At 36.3% G+C, this 16,681-nt stretch overlaps 1 protein-coding gene across 1 annotated transcript; it reads right to left on the bottom strand.

Annotated features, from left to right (window-relative positions):
* Positions 1 to 6,914: 6,914 nt before the first annotated feature.
* Positions 6,915 to 16,202, bottom strand: LOC107561013 (double-stranded RNA-binding protein Staufen homolog 1). The gene is made up of 14 exons (XM_016245338.1): positions 15,999 to 16,202; positions 14,876 to 14,997; positions 14,604 to 14,784; positions 13,570 to 13,720; positions 13,251 to 13,422; positions 12,988 to 13,083; positions 12,609 to 12,821; positions 12,145 to 12,288; positions 11,822 to 11,968; positions 9,259 to 9,334; positions 8,779 to 9,104; positions 8,561 to 8,683; positions 7,716 to 7,795; positions 6,915 to 7,543 (listed from the first exon to the last, which is right to left on the bottom strand). The coding sequence occupies exons 1-14, from the start codon at positions 16,186 to 16,188 to the stop codon at positions 7,456 to 7,458; spliced, it is 2,109 nt and encodes a 702-aa protein (XP_016100824.1). The 5' UTR covers positions 16,189 to 16,202; the 3' UTR covers positions 6,915 to 7,455.
* Between the last annotated feature and the right edge of the window lie 479 nt (positions 16,203 to 16,681).

The raw sequence follows: 16,681 nt of genomic DNA, 5'->3' as shown, positions 1-16,681 counted from the left end.
AAACTTGTGCATGTCTACATAAATATAAAGGGTTCCACCTGACTTTGAGGAATTTTAGGGTGCATTTTTGTCTCAAGTATGATTCATTTATAGTCTTGTACAGGGGTGGCGAACTCCGGTCCTGGAGAGCCGCAGTCCTTCAGAGCTCAGCTCCAACCCTAATAAAAACTCACCTGCCTGTAGCTTTCTAGTAACCCTTCAGACCTTGATTAACTTGTTCAGGTGTGTTTGATTAGGTTTGAAGCAAAACTCTGCAGGGCTGCGGCTCTCCAGGACCGACGTTCACCACCCCTGGTCTAGTACATTACAATACCAGTAGGGCCATATATTCACATTCCCATGTCTCATATGCAAAGACAGAGGGTTTTGATTTTGTTTGTGAAACTTGTGCATGTCTACATAAATATAAAGGGTTCCACCTGACTTTGAGGAATTTTAGGGTGCATTTTTGTCTCAAGTATGATTCATTTATAGTCTTGTACAGGGGTGGCGAACTCCGGTCCTGGAGAGCCGCAGTCCTTCAGAGCTCAGCTCCAACCCTAATAAAAACTCACCTGCCTGTAGCTTTCTAGTAACCCTTCAGACCTTGATTAACTTGTTCAGGTGTGTTTGATTAGGTTTGAAGCAAAACTCTGCAGGGCTGCAGCTCTCCAGGACCGACGTTCGCCACCCCTGGTCTAGTACATCCATTGCACTTCATTTAAATTAGTTAAAATAATACAATTGTTCTAATTATTCTTATAATTTATTACCTACAGAAATAGATGTGACCATGTGATTATTAGTATTATACTAATATGGTTTGAAAGGTGAGGTTAAGATTTCTTTTTTTTAAAACATGGTGGAGACCGTAGATCCATCAAGGATGACTAGTGCTTTATCAACAGCTGAACATCACACTGTTCAAAACGTGCAAGAATTCTACATTGCCTTACAAAAGTATAATCACACCAGATTAATGCTATATGCACACATAATCTCCTTACTGCACATTAACCTTAACATTTCCATAGTTCCATATGATTCCAGTCTTTGATAAAAAAAAAAAAGTTGTTAAAATGTATTTTTGTGCAAAGGCACAGCTTGGACTAATATATATGCGGTTTACAAATGTCCACTGTATGGATTGTTTTTGTGGTTTAGGGAACTCAATAGTTCTCCATTATGAATTAGTGTGGCTTTTTCAGAGTACAGTATAAAATCACAGCATCAACAATAATGATTGTAAAAAAAAGTAATAATGTGAAACAGTTTTAGTGGGGTATTTTTATATAGTTTTTGAAGGTTTACGTTTTGATGTAATATTGCAATATTATATCTTTTTAGATTTTAGACAATGGTGGTGTACACCTTTTGTACAGACACCCTCATTAAATACTACTCCAGTAAAGTATTCCTTCAAAAATTCTCCTAGAGTACAATATGGTACTTTTTCATCAAATCAGTTAACTGCTACAGTCGGATCAGTCAAATTCACAAATGAATCATATTAATGAGATTTGCGAACCGGTTAATTTAAAAGAATTGGCTCAAAAAAAACGATTCATTCAAGAATCAGACAGAGCTATCGAGTCTCTGTTTTATCATTTCAGAAAACTGATGAATAGCGTTTATTTAAAGGGGTCATATGATGCTATTTCAATTTTTCCTTTCTCTTTGGAGTGTTACAAGCTCTTGGTGCATAAAGAAGATCTGTAAAGTTGCGAAGACTAAAGTCTCAAATCCAAAGAGATATTCTTTATAAATTTAAGAGTCAACTACGCCTACCTAAAACGGCTCGTTCTAACACGCCCCCACATGTCTACATCGCAATGTGCAAAAGACTTGCATAATGCCGCCCAAATGTTCACGCAAAGAAAGAAGGCATAACTTTTATTCTCGCTGTAGTATTGTTGCTGCCGCCATGTCGTGGAGACGCTGTGTGCTTCGTTGTGAAAGCGAAACTACTTTGTTTGGTCTTCCAAAAGAGGACGATATCTGCTTCGTCATGCCTAGAGCTGAACCGTGCTGGTCGCTGAGGAAATATATCAACTTCGCGCTTTGGATCGCCAGATCAGCTTTCACCGAGGACGAAGCAGAGTCCAGACCGGGGTCATCACATGTGGTTGGTGCAAGCCTGCCGGCCGCTGCTTCGTCGAATCTGCCAGCCGCGCCATTCTCAAGCCTGCCGGTCGCCGCTCACTCTAGCCCACCGGCCATTCCTCACTCATTCTAGCCCACCGTGTTTCGTTGTGAAAGCGAAACTACTTTGTTTGGCCTTCCAAAAGAGGACATTACTAGAAATCAGTGGTTAAGTTGTATTTACAACACTGTTCCAGAACAGTTCAACCCAAATATTCAGATGTGTGCAGCGCATTTTATGGAGGACTGTTTCCTGATCCTGGGAGAGTAGACTACAATGCCGGCTGTTCTGACTCACAGACTGTAAGTACGTTTTCATATTTTAAGGATTTGCCACTGATGATTCAAACGCGAGTTTTGAGCAGTGTAGAGTAGTGCTTGTTGTTTGTCATTTCTCCGATCACAAATGCAGACATGGTTTTATGTTTACGCGGCACGATGCAACGCAACGCGTAAAAAGACAGTATAAATCATTATAATCCATAATTATGTCCCCACTGGATGCAACAAATGCATCATTTATAATGGTTTTTAATGTTTTTGTCTCATCGCTCCGGCCGGGACATGGCATCACAGTATGATGAGGGGCGTAACATTTCCATCACACGCTTGAGGTATTCGGCCGATCACAATGCACTGGATAGCTGGCCAATCAGAGCACACATCGCTTTTCAGACCGATGAGCTTTGTGAAAATCGATGCGTTTCAGAAAGGCGGGGCATAGAGGAGAAACAATAATATACAGTATGTGGAAAATAATGTTTTTTTTTTTTACCTTAAACCGCATAAACACATTTCATTACACCAAATACACAAAATAATGTTCTTTTTAGCAACATCATATGACCCCTTTAACGTAGTAAAACATATTCTGCTTATAAGTAAAAAATTTAATTAAAGTAAAATCAAACGTTTCCCAAATAAAATACTGTACGTAGCTACAGTAGGCTTAAACGAAGTAAAAAATTACTGTCCACCGTTGCTTTTCGATGTGTCTACACTACCATATTTACATAAAAACTGTATATAAAATACATAAAGACAAAATAAAGAATGAGGAATTATATTTAAATGCTTGTGCATTCTCTGGTAAAACATTTTCGTTTCCCCAAACTTTTATAATGGAAATAACAGGCTATGACTTTTTAAAAAATGGCTTCACAATATCGGAGGAATGCAATTAATTTGCTAGAAAATGCTAAATAATTTAAATATATATTTTCCTTGCTTCTCATTTGATTTGGGGCTCTGTACTGTCTTGAAGTCTCACATAGAAAGTAGTTTAATTGGTTGTTCGAAGTATTTTCACCTAATCCTGAGGACGGAAGTAGCTAAACAGCCTCTGTGGGGAATAGCTTGGCTAGTCTAGAGACAGAGCAACCTGGTTGTCTCACTCACTCCCTTAAACAAGCACAAACCTCTACTTGGACACCATGATCTACTGGATTTACAGATGATGCTTCTGGACGTAGTGTAGGCCTACTTCATCCTGCGCTCTCATCTGCGGATCGTGCTGAGACCACGTACGAAGCCCATAGATGGTGAGTTGGTGCTAATAACTGGCTCTGGAGGAGCTCCCTGATAAGGGGACAAAATGTGCAGGGCTTGGGGGACCTGGACAAGTTTGAAAACCAGTGGTGTAGATGACTCTGAAAGTAAACTGCTACACTCTCTTCTGGGTAAGAAGTTTGAAACAAAATAGCCTATCAGAAATGGTATCTAGTTCAAACAAATGATATAGGCTAGTCATTTTTGGAATGATTTTTACTTGTCCCAATGTGATTTTTAGAGTATTTTTGTAAGTTCACATAGGTGTCCAGATGTAGTTGCAGGGGTGTCCAATCCTGCTCCTGGAGGGCCACTGTCCTGCAGAGTTTAGCTGCTCCAGCCCCAATTAAACACATGTGAACCAGCTAATCAAGGTCGTACTAACTAGGCACCAGCAAACAAGGTCTTACTAACACTTAGCTAAACGCTGCATGATAGTGGCCCTTCTGGACCGAGTTTGGACACCCCTGATGTAGCCCATCATATGTAAGGAATAGTTCACCATGAAAATGTGCTGAAAAGGTACTAACCCTCAGGCCGTCCAACTTCCAAGATGTAGATGAGTTTGTTTCTTCATTACATCACTTGCTCACCAATGAAGATTTTGGTCATTTATTTTATTTGACTTTTATTAGGGTTGTTGTGTAAAGTGTTTTGTTTTTTATTGTACCAGGCTTGTTTTAATGTGTTGTGAAGCCAAAGATACATTTCCACTTGTGGACAATAAAGGAAAGAAAGAAAGAAAAAAAGATAGATACTATGGTTCTTTGCATTTGGATGCATTCAACTGGCAGACATTTTTACCCAATACAGTTTACAGTGCATCTGTGTTTGTTCCCAGAGAATCAAATCCATGCCATTGGCAGTGCTACTATTTGATTTATCATTTGAATATTGAATTTACCTTTATATAACTTTATTTAATAAACACATTACATCCTTGCTGATTAACATTAATAATGTGCTTAATAAATATCGAATGCATCCTTGCTGAAAAAAAGTATTAATCTATTTTAAAATAAAACCTTACTAATCCCAAACCTTTAAACTTGATATATTACATAGTTTAGCTTTATATATTACATAACATATTACAGAGTATAGCAAAAAATATAACAGTAATGCTTACGTTTATATAATTTTTAGTAACTATATTGCATTGTATGTCACATTAAGATCATTAATTGTATGGTAAATCACTACACTGAAAGTGTACATTACAGTAAAACCTTTATAGTACTTGACTCTTGTTGTTTTTCTACTCCTGCAGGAAGGAGGCTGAACTGATCCTGCCTCCACTGGAGCCCTTGTGCTGTGTACCGCAGGCCATGAACGCCACTCACACAGACCAGCCGCTAGTGTGCATCCCCAGACTGACCGACCTGCCCCTGGCCAGAGCATAAGCATGAGCACAGACCAACATCAACACGCTGGACTTCCACTCTTATTTGCATTCACATCGGCACCACAGTAAATAATTCTGCCTCATTTATGGCACCACATATTCATGTTGTTTTTAAAAGGGCAAACCTTAATGCCCTACTCATCAGTATTTCACATAAATGACATCTTTGTTGTCTTTGCAGCCTGTTTCCATGGGAATCCAGTGCGGTGACATATGTGACCAAACCAAACATACAAAACCAGTTTTAAGTCGCTTGGGTATATTTTTAGTAATAGCCCAAAAAAACATTGCATGGGTAAAAAATTATCGATTTTTCTTTTATGCCAAAAATCATTAGGATATTAAGTAAAGATCATGTTCCATGAAGATATTTTGTAAATTTCTTACTGTAAATATATCAACACTTAATTTTTGATTAGTAATATGCATTGCTAAGAACTTCATTTTGACAACTTTAAAGGTGATTTTCTCAATATTTTGATTTTTTTGTACCCTCAAGATTCCAGATTTTCAAATAGTTGTATCTCGGCCAAATATTGTCCTATCCTAACAAACCATACATCAATGGAAAGCGTATTTATTTAGTTTTCAGGTGATGCATAAATCTCAGTTAAAAAAAAGTGACCCTTATGACTGGTTTTGTGGTCCAGAGTCACATATTGCTTTCAGGGTTTAGATAACTGTGTACTCATTCACCGAGACCAAGAGGAAGAAAAGAGCAGCCAATGGTGCCAGAAAGGCTGCTTAATTATCTGTCTTTTCTGAACAGCTGCAGCAACTAATGTGTGAAATTCTTTTTAATGTTGCTTAGTTTATATTATTATGGATATGTGGGTAAATCAATGTTAGAAATGAAATGAACATCTTCTACATATATATATTTATGCATTTAAATATATATATATATATATATATATACACACACAGTATATGCACACACTATATACACACAGTATATGCACACACACATATATATATATATATATATATATACATACACATACATATAAACATGATTTATAATATATAAAGATCTATATTTACACATTACATTTATATAAAATATAACCAAATATATATACATATTTAAAATATATTTATTATTAAATATATTTATTATTTCGGTAAGTCATATATAAAAAATTTTTTTACGTTTATAAAATTACTAGAATAAAACCTTATTTACTACAAAACAAAAACAAAAAAACACTTTTTAGGACTTCCACATATATATATATATATATATATATACATACACATACATATAAACATGATTTATAATATATAAAGATCTATATTTACACATATTACATTTATATAAAATATAACCAAATATATATACATATTTAAACTATATTTATTATTAAATATATTTATTATTTCGGTAAGTCATATATAAAAAAAAAATTTACGTTTATAAAATTACTAGAATAAAACCTTATTTACTACAAAACAAAAACAAAAAAACACTTTTTAGGACTTTAAATCAATTCCCTTATATTTACAGGGTTTCCATAACTGTGGAATCCCTGAGTATAGTATTAACAGCATACACACACACACACACACAATGTTTTTATTTGTGCAAGAGGCACATCATTTTTACTCCTATACCATGAGGAAAACAGGATGCAACTGGAGGAGGATGGGCAGGGTCAACACTGATAGAAGAATGCATCAGTTTAACTGACATGACTGAAGATTATCGTGCTTGAAACACATTCACTCACTTGCTCCCATACACATAAAAAACACCACCACACACTCTACACTGAAGTCACAACAACATTTTCTCAGGCCTACATGAAAATGTAGACGAAATGTAATTTGTGTGTGTGAGTGAGTGTTATGGTCGTCATTGTAACTCAAAAAAGCACTGGAGAAAAACCACCACAGCAGAGACGTATTTGAAAGCTTCATCATATCCTTCGATGGGGTTTTATACTGCATTTCACAACAGCGCTAACATAACAACCCAACTGGCTGGGTTCCTATAATACAACGTTAAAAATAAACAAAAAATTAAAGCGAGAACAAACAAAATCATGACACTGAAAACATGACTTCCTTGGAGCAACGAAGAAAAGCCAATCTACTCAAGTCAAACCTCACGATAATTGTTTTACAATTTAACAACAAAAACAAAACCACCACTTCACTGGATATGATGAGGCAACTTTACCCAAAGCCTTAGCGTTTAAAGATGTATCACTGCATGTGAACAATTTAACATCAACATCTCTCGACTTTGTTTAACCGTTTTAAATACTTTAACTTCTTTTGATCCAAGATCTATTAAGAATTACTCAAAGGCCTTTTTGAGCAGCCAATCAAAACTCTGCTTCTGACTTTTCTCTAGTGTTCAATTTCGCTAGTCAATTCTACACGGTGCCATCCAGAGTCTTTCCGATGGTGCTTGAGTTAGCCGGTTTTAATAATGCATCGCCCTCGAGGTCTTGTTTGTTGCACCTATGGAGGGGGAAACACGTGAGAAATGAATTGCAATGTATGCAGATATAAGACTCATTTATCAGCTTTATCTTTAGCTATGTGCTTTATTAACAGACACTTGTATGCCAACATTTATACAACTAACTCATATTTTAAAACAATAAGACTCTCTTTAACATTTGAGACTGACCCGGTCATTGGTCCATTAGCTTTGCGCTCAATGGACTGCTGGTCAAGTTCTGACAGGAGCTTCAGGATGTTCAGAGCAGCCTGTCCAGAAAAAAAAAGCATTGCAGTAAACAAGATACAAGTAGATAGATACATCTATACATACAAACACATACATATAACATTCAAAAGTCTGGAATCAGTAAGATAATGTTTTTTTTGTTTTTTTTTAAAGAAGTCTCTTATGCTCATCAAGATTGCATTTACGTGATCACAAATACAGTAAAAACATTCATTTGGGAAATATTACTACAATTTAAAGTAATGGTTTTCAATTTTAATATACTTTAAAATATAATTTATTCCTGTGGTAGGAAAGCTGAATTTTCATTTTATATATATATATATATACACACACACACACAAAACGGTAATATTCAGAAATATTATTGTAATTTTAAAACAATTTTCTATTTTAATGTATTTTAAAATGTAATTTATTCATGTGGAAGCAAAGTTGAATTTCTAGCAGCCATTACTCCAGTCTACAGTGTCACATGAATCAAAACTTAATTTTTTATTAGCAATATGCATGGATAAGAACTTAATTTGGACAACTTTAAAGACGATTTTTTTTTTGCACCCTCAGATTCCAGATTTTCAAATAGTTGTATCTCGGCCACATATTGTCCTATCCTAACAAACCAAAAATTGACCCTTATGACTGGTTTTGTGGTCCAGGGGTCACAGACAGACAGTAAGTAAGTAAGTAAGTTACGTACATACATACATACATACATACATGCATATATATATATATATATAGTATGACATGGTAAATATTATTATTATTATTATAATACCTACCATGTCATGGCAGAACTCCACATCCTTGCCGATGCCATGGCTGATGAGAGGGGGCTGAGAGGAGCAGTTGATCAGAGACACAAACTCATTCTTGTTATTTTTCGGAAAGTCTTTGTATTCAACCTGTAGAGAGAGGAAAAAAAACAAACAAAAGTTACAGATTGTTTGAGCAACATCATTGTGTTAGATAAGTGCGTGTTCATTGTTATATTCAATACCTGTAAGCCCTGTATAGTGGCCAGGTAGCTGAGCTGTTCGGACGGTCTGGTAAGGGGTCCGTGGGGTCTGTGTGCCAAGCTGTTGTTGGTCTTCAGTATACCCTCTGCAGTCGGGGACGTCCCAGCATACAGCAGCTCATTGGCAATCATGGCCGTTACTGTGGTCTTGGCTGGGTTGGGGGCAGCTGTGCGACAGTAGTCTTTGGCATGGGGTCCCTGGTTGGCACCCACCGCTTGTGCCACTTCAGGCACCATGGGTAAAATGCCAGCAGGAAGCTGCTGATGGCTGAGGAAGGGAACTCGGAAATCTTCCTCCTTATTGACTAGTTTGAGAAACGTAAGAATCAATTTCAAGCAGGAAATATTCACTAAAATTAACAATGAGCTTGTAATATTATACAAGGACCATATACATAAATATATTCACTTGAATGTTGTTATATGACAGTTTCATGTGAAAACTGACTGCAAAACACATACCAATACCAGCCTTTTCCACAGAGCCCGGCTCAAAGAAGGTCACTTTACGTCCATCTCCAGGTTTCTTAGCAGGTGCCTTTACAAAGATAAATAAAACAAGTACTTTACTATTTACACTAAGACTTCGACATGCAAATAATTCTTGGAATGTATCTTGGAAGATCTGGAACATGAAAATGAGTAAATGTTCCTTTTTCGGTGAATGAGCTTTTTGATGCCAAAGTGACCAAAATACGAAGTTCCCCTTATGAGGGATCTCCTTCCAAAAATAGATAGGAATTAAATGTTTTAGAAAACTTCTGCTAGGTGATAACATTATCAGGTGCAATATTATAAAAGACAAATGAAATACTTGGCTTTTATATTATTATGCTAAATATTTCTACCTTTTTTTAAACAAATAGTTTTAAACTCATCTAGAAAATATATTTTTACACTAAAATATATTTTGTTTAGGGCTGGCTATCGTTAAATTTTTTTCAATACCGATACATTGACTTCGATACCGGTTCCTGAACGATACTTTTATCGATACCAATTTTATGAAATCAATTTGAACAAGATTACATTATCTAAAATAAAAAAAAAAATCGTTGGTTTTATTTTTCAGCTTGTTGACGTTTATACAAACTCATCTCCAGAGCCACTGCATAAAGGAACAAAATGTAACCAATACAATAAATCCGTGCAGATAGTTTTATCGATACCAATTTTATGAAATCAATTTGAACAAGATTACATTATCTAAAAAATAAAAAAAAAATCGTTGGTTTTATTTTTCAGCTTGTTGACGTTTATACAAACTCATCTCCAGAGCCACTGCATAAAGGAACAAAATGTAACCAATACAATAAATCCGTGCAAATAGTTTTAATAAAGCTCAAATAGTCTTTACACATCTGTTAGGCTACATTTACACTAGTGCGTGTTCGTTTTAAAATGCATGAGCATTAGCAGCTTCCATTAGCTGTCTGCCTGTGTTCTCTCTTCCATGATCGCTGCTCTGACTCAGAGTCAGAGCAGAGGTAATAACATATTTAATTTCAGCAACATTACATGATCAAAACACACATTAGACGGCAATTGGAAGTTATTACAAACACTCAATGGTGGTTTAAAGTGAGTTTTGAGTAAAAGTGGAATATAAATCTTATTTATTGTCTTATGTAGCATGATGCTACAGTTTGCATGAATGGTCAAATAACACGCGCTTTCGGTCATGTAGTATGAATGGACATCTGCATATGATCAGAACTCCACCGCTACTCTCCATTGGAAATTAATGACTGAATGACCAGTCTGTCGCTTGTCGGAGATAGTGGAATGCCGGCTTGAAACGCAGTGGAAACGCCAGTATGATGAGGATCGTTTTCATTTTAAAACAAACGCACCAGTGTAAATGTAGCCTTACATCTAAGGGGGCTGGGACGCATTCACACTACAGCCTCACATGTGCGTCACATCTCTAAGCGTAACCGGTTGTAAACTAGTAGGTGTGTTCGACTTGACGCGGACTGACTGTGCAGACCGATCGGTGTATTACAGTACCACGAGAGCTAAAGAGAGCAGACTGCTCCATGCGCTTTCAAATCGCTCTCGCGGATGTCAAACACTGATCTATCTGCGCCACACCTCTTCTAGTCGAACACACCGGCTAGTGCTGCAGGCTTATTGGCTCACTGACGCTGATGAGATTAATCCCTTAGGTATCGAAATTTGGTACCGAACGACGAGACATTTTTCGATACTCGATGGTATCGAGGCAATTCGGTCGGTGCCTAAAAAGTATCGAACTCGATAACCAGCCCTAATTTTGTTTGCTCATTGTTAAAAACTAGAACTGTAAAAAAATAACTGACCACTATTTACAAAGCTGAAATAGTGATATAAAATTTGGTGAATGTAATAAAAAAAAAACATGTTGAATGAATATATTAAGTGCACACCTTAAAGGGATAGTTCACCCAAAAATGAAAATTAGCTCATAATTTACTCGCCATCAAGTAAAAAATGTCCTGACTCTTCCAAGCTTTATAATGGCAGTGAATGGCTGCCTTTATTAATCCCCTGGAGTCATGTGGAGCACTTTTTTTATGATGGATGGATGCAGTTTATTGGACTTCTATTGGACTATTGAATTATCAGCCATTCACTGCCATTATAAAGCTTGGAAGAGCCAGGACATTTTTAAATATAACTCCGATCGTATTCGTCTGAAAGAAGAAAGTCATATACACCTAGGATGGCTTGAGGGTGAGTAAATTATAGGGTAATTTTTTTATTTTTGGGTGAACTGTCCCTTTAACTTTGACAGCCCTGTAATAGCAATATTATCATTTTTGGTGAATGTTTAAAAAAAACAATTAAAAAAGCATTACATTAAACATGTTGCATTAATATATTATGTACACACCTTAACTTTGACAGCCCTAAAAAAACATTTTGTAAAAATCTTTTTTTTTTTTTTTTTTTTCAAACTTGGACCCCAGTTTGAAAACTCTGTGAAACTACTTCCAACATATTTTTAATACAAAGTGAATGCTGTTAATAAGCAGGCACTCACCTTCTCGTCCATTTTCAGTGCCGGTTTGGGTGGCTGTGGCTGAGGCACTTTGAAGCCCAGAAGCTCCAGCATCTTCTCGGCTGCATTTCGCTTGGCCACTTTTTTACTAGGTCCCATTCCCTCTGCATTCTGACCTGCAACTGACACCTGAGTGAGAGGAAAAACAGAGATTAATAGGGGACGCGTTACTTCCTCAGGAACACTTCTGACAAGAAGAAATTTTGTAGGCTGTAGAAGAAAATGATGGCCAGAAGAACATGGCTTTCACACAAAAACTGCACTGAACTGTTATAAAAATGCTGAGTCAGAGAACAGTCTTCTACCTGCATGACAAACTCCCTGCGTCGAGGCAGTCCTCTCTCTGTCACTAAAGTGTACTCAGGCTCTTTTTCTTTCTTAGCTTGCTGGATCTGAGCCAGTCTGCTGATGGGGTTCATGCCCTGACCGTACTCGGGACTGGTCTGCAGCTGAGAGCGGGTGCAAGATTAATAAAAAATAAATAAACAAACATATATATGTGTGTATATATATATATAAAATGAATATATCACTGAAAAAGTTGATTAACTTCCCAGGCTGATCATTTGGTCTGTCACAACAAAGAAACCTCAAACTTGGTACTTTATTAAATACATAGATTTTTTTACATTTTAATAATCCAAGCTATTAAAAATCAAATACTTTTTACTTAATATTTATTAGCAAAGACGTGATCTGTTTCTGAGTTTTGAATCAGCACAACACTCTAGTCATCAAACTAACTCAGCCAGTCAAAGTCATCTTCTACCTTAATAATGGACTTGCTTTTCTTTTTAATGCGTAGTGGTATCTTGTCGATGACAGGTAGTTGAGGCAGTATGCTGAGCTCCTCCAGGACAGCGATGGCAGCTAGTTTCTTGGCGATCTTCTTGCTTTTGCCCTCACCCTCCCCTGAAAAGTCGTCCACTGTTACCCGCACCACAAAACTCTTCATGTGAGGAGGCCCAGTCTCTTTTAGCACCTGTATATAGTGAGGACAGTTAAAGAAAAGTCAACAATTGTTTGGTTCGAGCATAACTGTGAGATATCACAATAAATCTATATGCATGAGCATGGAATTTCACTCAATTATTATTTGCATTTTTTTATACATTTCCAGCCTATGCATGATGGGATCATGACAATACCTCAAAATTCACAGGCATGTTGCGCTTCAGTGCAATCTCAAACACTTGGCTGATCTCTGACTTGTTAAGGTTTTCTTGTACTGGCTCTTCTTTCATCTACAGGATGAACGTGACATGCATTTTCAGTCACGATTTAATAATACAGATTAGATAAAGGTATTTTGCTTGTATTTACTAGATAAGGTTCAAGATTTCACAGCAGCTCTTTTGGAAGAATAAATTACTGACAGCCCATTCATCATGTTAGTAGTATGGACGCTCACCTCAGCTATTTGCTGCATTATTGGCTCTTTCTGCAGATATTTGATAGCTTTAGCCGCAGCGTCATGTTTGGCTGCTTGACGCGTGCGGCCCTTGCCATGGAACTGTTGTCCACCGATAGACAGCTCCATTTGATACAGTACTGGCCCCACAGGAGGAAATGGGTAGTAATAACTGATCAAGAGAAAAATAAACAAAACAATATATAATCTAATCATTCATACAATCACAAAAGGCTATCGTATCAAACAAAAGATCTATTGTGCATCATTCAGTAAGCTAAAGGAATGGATAAAATAGGAATAAATAGAGAGTGCATACTGCTGCATGGAGCGTGCATAAGGGCCTGGTGCTCTGATGTTGTAGTTGAATGCTGGTCTCATCCCCGGGTAGGCATCTATAGGTTTGTAGATGGGCTTCTTGCCCAACTTCATACAAAGTGCATTAAGCTCCACAGTGTGGGTTACATTATCTGAATGAGAGAGAAACATGCCAAACAGCTGTTTGCACTGCTAACATTCATGAGGTTCAACCTATTACTGTAAAAACATTATTACTGTAAAATATTGTTGCCGTTTAAAAGTCTTTTTCCATTTTGATATATTTTAAAATGTAATTTATTTCTGTGATGCAAAGCTGAATTTCAGCATCATTACTCCAGTCTTCAGTGTCACATGATCCTTCAGAAATCATTCTAATATGCTGATTTGGTGAACAATAAACATTTCCTATTATTATCATCAATGTTAATGCATTGCTTAATGTTAACTAACAGTGAGCAAAACATTTGTATTTATTAATCTCTCTTAGTTAATAAAAACACAGCTGATCATTGTTAGCTCATTTTTGCTTGAGTACATTAAATAATATTAACATTAAATAATATGTATAGACCTTTTAATTTGAATAATTTAGTAGTAAATGTTGAAATTAACATTAACATTAAAGGCTTTAAAAGTATTTTTCATTGTTAGTTTGTTAACTAATAAATTTACTAAAGTTAACAAATGAAACCTTAAAGTGTAACCTAAAAATCCTCTGTAACAATGTAAATGTCGTTACTATCACTTTTGATAAATTTAATGTGCCCTTGATGAATAAAAATATTCTTTTTTTTTTTTTTTAATCTTACTGACCTCAAACTTTTGAATGATACTGTAAATGCAAAAAAAAAACATCATAAATTCAGAATTGCAAGATATACACTTGCAACTCTGAGAGGGAAAAAAATCTGAATTGTGAGATTACCTTTTTTTATTCTGTGGCGGAAACAAGCTTTCATACAATTCAGGTTTTGACAATGTGAGGATGAGAAAATGTTCAGTTAAGAAGATAAAGGGAACAATTGCACGTACACTCTGAGCCCTTGTAGATCCCACCTGGGTTCTTGCCTGGGTGGCGGGGGCTTCTGTGACTGGGTTTGGGGAGAGTAGTTTGGGTGAGAGCACATGTTGCTGCTGAGTGCTGGGCTTTTTTGATACTGGTCCCCTCTGCATCCCAGTGCTGATCCCCCAGAGTTAACCGCACTGAGAAAATCTGACCAACACACCACAACATCAGAAAGTTCAGGCAGGTGGGAAGAGATGGTTTTGTGTGTTTGTGTATACAGTAAAGCGCCAAGTCTTACCTTGGAGTGGGCTGGTCCTTGTTCACTGAGTAGCTTGTATTCAGGTTGGATCTTATTGTAACGGGCTAACTCATTTACCAGACACATAGGAGTTTTCTCTTTAGGGTTTGCCATGTTAGATACTAGAGGACAACATTAAAAGATTAAATCAAGGAGGAAATATTTTAAAACTTTTTAACAATCCAAGAAATTATTTTTCTTATCAGGGCATAGCTAGGACCAGATTATTCAAAAGTTCGGGGTCAGTAAATGTATTTATTTATTTTTTTATGTTTTTGAAAAAGACTCATGCTCACCAAGGCTGCAATTATTTGATAAAAAATAGAGCAAAACAGTAACACTGTGAAATCTTATTACAGTTTAAAAGAACTATTTTCTATTTTAATATATTTTAAAATAATGTATTCCTGTGATGCAAAGCTGAATTTTCAGCATCATTACTCCAGTCTTCAGTGTTACATGAAACTTCAGAAATCATTCTAATATAATATGCTGATTTGCTGCTCAAGAAACATTTCTTATTATCATTTGTGTTTATGTTCATCATTTTTAGTGAACATTAAGTTAAAAAGAACAGCATTTATTTGAAATAGAAATATTTTGTAATAAGATCAATAATATGCATCCTGGCTAAATAAAAATTTTAATTTGAATCATTAATGTTTTCAGCAATGTTTGCCAAAAATTAATATTGCCAAAAATATTGCCAATTTTGTTACTGATATTGAAACAGTTGTGCTGCTTAATATTTTTGGTGAATAGGAAGGAAGTTTAAAAAGTATTTATTTGAAATAGAAATATTTTGCATTTACTGTCAAGTTTGATAAATGTTATGCATTCTTGCTGAATAAAAATATTAATTTCTTTCGAAAAATAAAACAAATCTTAACGACCACAAATTTTGAATGGTAGTGTATTTTTTTTCAGCATGTTCTGAGATAAAAATAATTTTTTTATACCATTGTTATCAGATTTTATTGCTGAATTGAAATATGTTATTAAGAACTTTCCATATGAGATTTCTATATGGGCCTGGGCATAACTGAAGAATTTGAACGCACGAATTGTCACGTCCTAGATGATGCTTTTTGTCTAAAAATGCTCAGAGCAATGTTTCACCCACCTGTGGGGTTGCAGAAGGGTGTGGCGGAGGCGGAAGGCAGGGCGGAGTTTCGGAGCGGGTGACTGGCACTCTCTGAGGGTAAGGGAGCAGTGGCACAGGGAATGCTGAACCCGGGTTGGGGCGGGGCCAGCTGTAAAGGGGCAGCACTGGGTGCAGGGTTGCCAGGCGCCTGAAACTGAAGCTGTGACATTCTGATTGGCTGGTAGGAAGGTGGGTTGTTTGAATGACCTGGTATAGACTTTGCAGTCAGGTAGGAAGAGAACTTCACAAAGAAGGGTTGTACGTGAAAGAGAGAGAACGACACAGTGAGAGTTTGTAGAATGAAGGACGACTGCAAAGCTCAATCTGCAGAGAAGAAAAATTAAAAGGATTATGATTCGTTATCATAGCTAAACTGTAAAAAAGAATCTGTGACTTTTACGGTAAAATACCGGCAGCTGTGGTTGCCAGAACGTCACCGTAAAAAATATGGTAGCAACATTTTAGGTTTTACAGACTTAACTTAAATTCACAATAAAATACTGTATTTCATTAACTGATGTAATGTTAATAAACCAACATATCGAAGTACTAATATCTGTATTGAACCATTGTAATGCACTGATAACCACCAAAAACTGGTGGTGATGAGAAAGTCACATGATGAACCAAAGCTCATCACAAACAGCTTTTCTACGAGCTGA

This window comes from Sinocyclocheilus grahami, unplaced genomic scaffold, assembly GCF_001515645.1.
Source record: "Sinocyclocheilus grahami isolate Dianchi unplaced genomic scaffold, SAMN03320097.WGS_v1.1 scaffold751.1, whole genome shotgun sequence".
Taxonomy (NCBI): domain Eukaryota; kingdom Metazoa; phylum Chordata; class Actinopteri; order Cypriniformes; family Cyprinidae; genus Sinocyclocheilus; species Sinocyclocheilus grahami.
The sequence above is the reverse complement of the archived record's forward strand: the minus strand, read 5'-3'. Positions and strand labels throughout refer to the sequence as shown.